Source organism: Triticum urartu, chromosome 3A (assembly GCF_056163025.1).
Source record: "Triticum urartu cultivar PI428250 chromosome 3A, HENAU_Tu73, whole genome shotgun sequence".
Taxonomy (NCBI): Eukaryota; Viridiplantae; Streptophyta; class Magnoliopsida; order Poales; family Poaceae; genus Triticum; species Triticum urartu.
The window spans coordinates 349,854,562-349,858,940 of NC_141875.1; the positions used below are offsets into that span (position 1 = coordinate 349,854,562).

Sequence of the window (4,379 nt, forward strand, 5' to 3'; positions counted from 1 at the left end):
TGCCTCTTGTACCGCTACTCGTCGCCTATACTGGCCGCTCCCCTGCTGCTGCAGTTGCCGCGCTGCTGTTGGTGCTACCTTGCCGCTGCTATTGCTGCTGTTGCGTTGTTGGCTGCGCTGATGCTGCTACTTAGCTACTGCCATTGTTCTTTGCCGCTGCGGCTACTCCTGGACATGGCCGTCGTGGCCTATGTGTCGTGCATGCTGCCCCTGGTTTGCCTAGCCAAACGCATGGCTTGAGCCACTACCAAACGGGCCAGCCATTGGACTAGGATTAGTACTGTTTAACTACCTAAAACAGGTATTAGTACAAACCTACATAGAGTATGACTTATGGGCCCCACCAATAACTAGACTACATAAACAATCTGTTAAAAAAATGACCCAATGACACCTGGGCCCACAGCCCAGTTTTGACCACTCAACCCAGTCAATGTTGACTGTTGACCCTGCTGATTCAGCACTGTACTGGCCCCGCTGTCATACACATAGGCTAGGGTGTAACAAAAGTTTTTGCTGATTTATTTTCGAATTAATAGAATTCCACAAATTCCAGAAAATGTTTTAAAAAACTTTAGAAATTCATATAAAATAAACCGTAGCTCGGATCGAAAAACTTTATACATGAAAGTTGCTCAGAAAAATGAGACGAACCCAAATACGCTACACACATACCTGTCAGATGCCTCTAACTATCTGAATGTTCGCACACGAACACGTCACCATGTACCTCCAACGCCGAGGGTGATGCGCCGCAGCTCACGTCGAAGGAGACCCGTCCGGAAGCGCGGTACGCAAGCAATACGGCGGGTGCTTTCCAGGACCCGAAACCCCACGCGCCCGGGAGGGACCCCGTCTGGACGTGCGGCGGCTATGGGCTGCCCTAGATCGGTTCGCCCGCCCCTAGAGCCTCGAGGATCCCTGCCCTTCAACACGAAGAACAAATGGAGAACGAGAGAGAAAGAGCAAGGGAGGGATGTAAAACTAGGGTAAAACGAGAGAGAAAGAACGAGAGAGAAAGAATAAGGGAGGCGAACAGCTTTCATGTTGAACGTTTTTTGATCCGAGGTCATCTTCATGGCCAAATTGCTCGTGCAAAACAGCTAAATATTCACGCACCTCATCAGACATATCCACACATGTGTCTGGTTCCGGGCGTCATATTTTCCTCATTGGAGGGTCGCGTTGTGCGGGCTCTAACTTTTGCATACGACCTTGGATTGGGACGATCTTTATATTAAAATCGATCGTTTCGACGAGACGAAGACAATCCGTGTAGAAACTTTTCCCATATCAGGTCATCTTGGGGCGTAATCAGCCGAATAGTGTTCTGAATACAAAATCTGAATACTTCGAACACAACTTCGGCCTTAGAGATGAGACCAGAGTACTATGGCGCAAATATCAAAGTTTTTCCTTTTGACGATACGGAACTTTCTCACTTTGAGCACTTCTCCATTTGAGGCCATCTTAATTAAGTTCTTCGCCGCGCCAAAATCTGGTGTCAACACATGCCCCCCTGTTTTTCGGCAGACTTGTGCGCCGAAAAATAACTTGCACGATGCTTTTCCTAAGGGCGATGTCAACACTCCATCAGCCATTTTATGTGCTTAGGGCGATAATTTCTATATCGGCCATGTTTAACTTCTTGTTTACATCATACCCTGGAACCGATTACCACCAATCGGCTTTAGAGAGATGGGAATGAACCCGTTCCTCGTAGCACTAAGGAAATCAAACTCCGAGAAGTCATGCCCTATTAAGCAAGTAACATCCGGATGATTCCAATCCACCGATGCATCGGCCAAAGCAACACAAGCCGAATTATCCGCGTGAATGACTTCTACCTGATCATCGACCCACTGTATTAAGAATTCATGCATGGTAGATGACACACATTGGTTAGCATGAACCCAATCGCGGCCTAATATAACATTATATTTACCTTGCACCTCGGCGATGAAGAATGTGGTGGCCAAAGTTTTGCTTCCCACGGTGAGTTCCATGCACATCACACCTTTGGCCTCTGTCTTTTCTTTACCCTCAAATCCATTAAGTACCATATTGGACTTCATCAATGCATCATTATCTAATCCCAAATTCTTGAAGACTGAGTAGGGCATAAGATTTACCACAGCACCACCATCAACGAGCATCCTAGCAATCGGCGATCCGTTAATATGACCTTTGAGGTACAATGGCTTCAAGTGTTTCACCGATTCTTTTGGCTTCTCGAAGATAGCGTTCTTTGGACCAAAATCCAGTTGAGCCACCTCCCCTTCTTCACCTATAGCACGAAACTCGGCAGGTAAGTAATACACCATATTAATATCCATACCTTCCCGAACCGGCATAGAGTCGTAATCCACCATCTCATCTTCATCCCCCAATGAGTATATTGAGCTCAAAGTTTCCTCAATTGAAGGGGATTTTTCAGGTGGTGTGGACGATGTAATAGGGGTCGCATCATCCTCTTTTGGTGGTGAAGGTGTTGCTGCAGCTAATGTAGAAGCATCTGTGTTTTGTTTTTGTTTAGGCCTCCACACTTGTTTTGTGAGTGCCATGGGCCGAATTTCACTTAACAATTCGTCCCTTTGCCTCTCCTCTTTGTGCTCTACCTTCTCGTGGTTCCTCATGCGTTGTAATCTCCTTTTTATGGTCTTGGTTAAACCGGGAGGACACCACTTAGGTTGAGTATATTTGGGATCCCTTGGTTTGGCCCTGCTTGTGCTTGCTTCATGATCACTAACCATGGAACCCTGCTGAACAATAACAATATCACAACTAGAAGTAGCCAGATTACCAACAACCGGCTTTTCGATCTCCTTTTGCTTGTCACATTCTACAATTTCCGCATTACGTGACTTAACATGCCACACTTTTTTGTTGGCCTTACTTGGAGAAATTTTTGTTGGCCAATTAGCACCATAGCTCAAACGACCTTGTGTGGGATAATAAAGCCTCTTGTGAGCAGGCCTTCTATGTGCTGCCCACCCCATATGAAAAGCATAAGGAGCCATTGGGGGCTGCTACCATCCTCCATTGAAGTCTCTCATGTAATATGGCGCATAGGAGGGTTGTGACATCCATGGTGTCGGTGCCCATGGCCCATATGGACTTGCATAGAATCAAAACTCTTGTTCCGGAGGTGATCTTGAACGCTCTGAATGTGATGGCCAATTAGAGCTAGAACCGGCCGCTTGACTTGCATATTTGGATAGCAACATATCAAAAGTTGGCCTGATTCGCTTGCGCTTAGTTTCACTCTTTCCCCACTTGCCAACTTCTGAATTCTTGGGCTTGATAAATTTAACATGAGTATCTTCTTGTACTTGTGGTTGCCCCCCGAGTGCAGGATTTTTTATGGTGATCTTCAATACTTCCTTGCCACCAGGTTGCTTATCAAGCACAACCTCTCGTACCAAGACTTTGTCACCCTCCTTGCCTTTCCTGGGTTCACCAATAAGAAGATTATCTTTACTAGCAGATTCGGCTATGCTAGGCGAATCAACATTTTCTTTCCCTCCAAGTCCATGGTGTTCATCTGGAAGGGCTGTTTTTCAACTTGCATCTCAGCAAAATTCAATCATCCATCATTAATGGCCAATTGTATTTGTCGTCTAAAAACATTGCAATCGTTAGTAGCATGAGAAAATGAATTATGGTACTTGCAATAAGCATGCTGTTTCAGCTCCTCAAACGGCGGTATGGTGTGTGATATTCTAATCATCTTATCTTGCAAGAGAGCATCAAATATTCTATCACACTTTGATATATCAAAAGTAAACCTCACTTCCTCATCACGATTCTTGCGAATCGGCTTAAGAGCATTGCACATATAAGGTTTGGCCTTTGAGGACCAAACAAATTCGGTAGTATAGACATCAACCTCATCGTCCGAATTATTATCATTGTGTTCAACCATATGCATTCTAGGAGCATCGGTTGTAGACCTATGGACCTCTTTACTTCAAATCTCTTGGGCCAAAGCTTTTTGTAAGACTTGGTTAATGCTCAAAAACTCATAACTTTCTAGCTTCTCTTTAATGTGAGTTTTCAAACCATTAAGAACAAGATCCGCCAAGTCTCTCTCAGTTATCACTAAGCTATAACATCGGTTTTTTATATGTCTAAATCTCTTGACATAATCGGTGACCGATTCATCATGTTTTTGCCTAACCGATGTAAGATGTGACAATTTCAGCTCATTATCACCGCTATAAAAATGATCATGAAACTTTTGCTCTAATTGCGACCATAAGAGAACTGAACCATGTGGTAAAGCAGCAAACCATGAAAATGCGGTGCCAGTTAAAGACAAGGGAAATAAACGCACTTTCAACTCTTCTATGGAACCTGCTTCACCTAACTGTGCTAGA

The 4,379-nt window shown here is 44.6% G+C and overlaps 1 protein-coding gene across 1 annotated transcript; it reads right to left on the bottom strand.

Annotated features, from left to right (window-relative positions):
• Window positions 1-1,652: 1,652 nt before the first annotated feature.
• On the bottom strand, window positions 1,653-2,929 carry LOC147979675 (uncharacterized). The gene is made up of 2 exons (XM_087516778.1): window positions 2,897-2,929; window positions 1,653-2,759 (listed from the first exon to the last, which is right to left on the bottom strand). Exons 1-2 carry the CDS (start codon window positions 2,927-2,929, stop codon window positions 1,653-1,655), a joined length of 1,140 nt encoding a protein of 379 aa, XP_087372904.1.
• Between the last annotated feature and the right edge of the window lie 1,450 nt (window positions 2,930-4,379).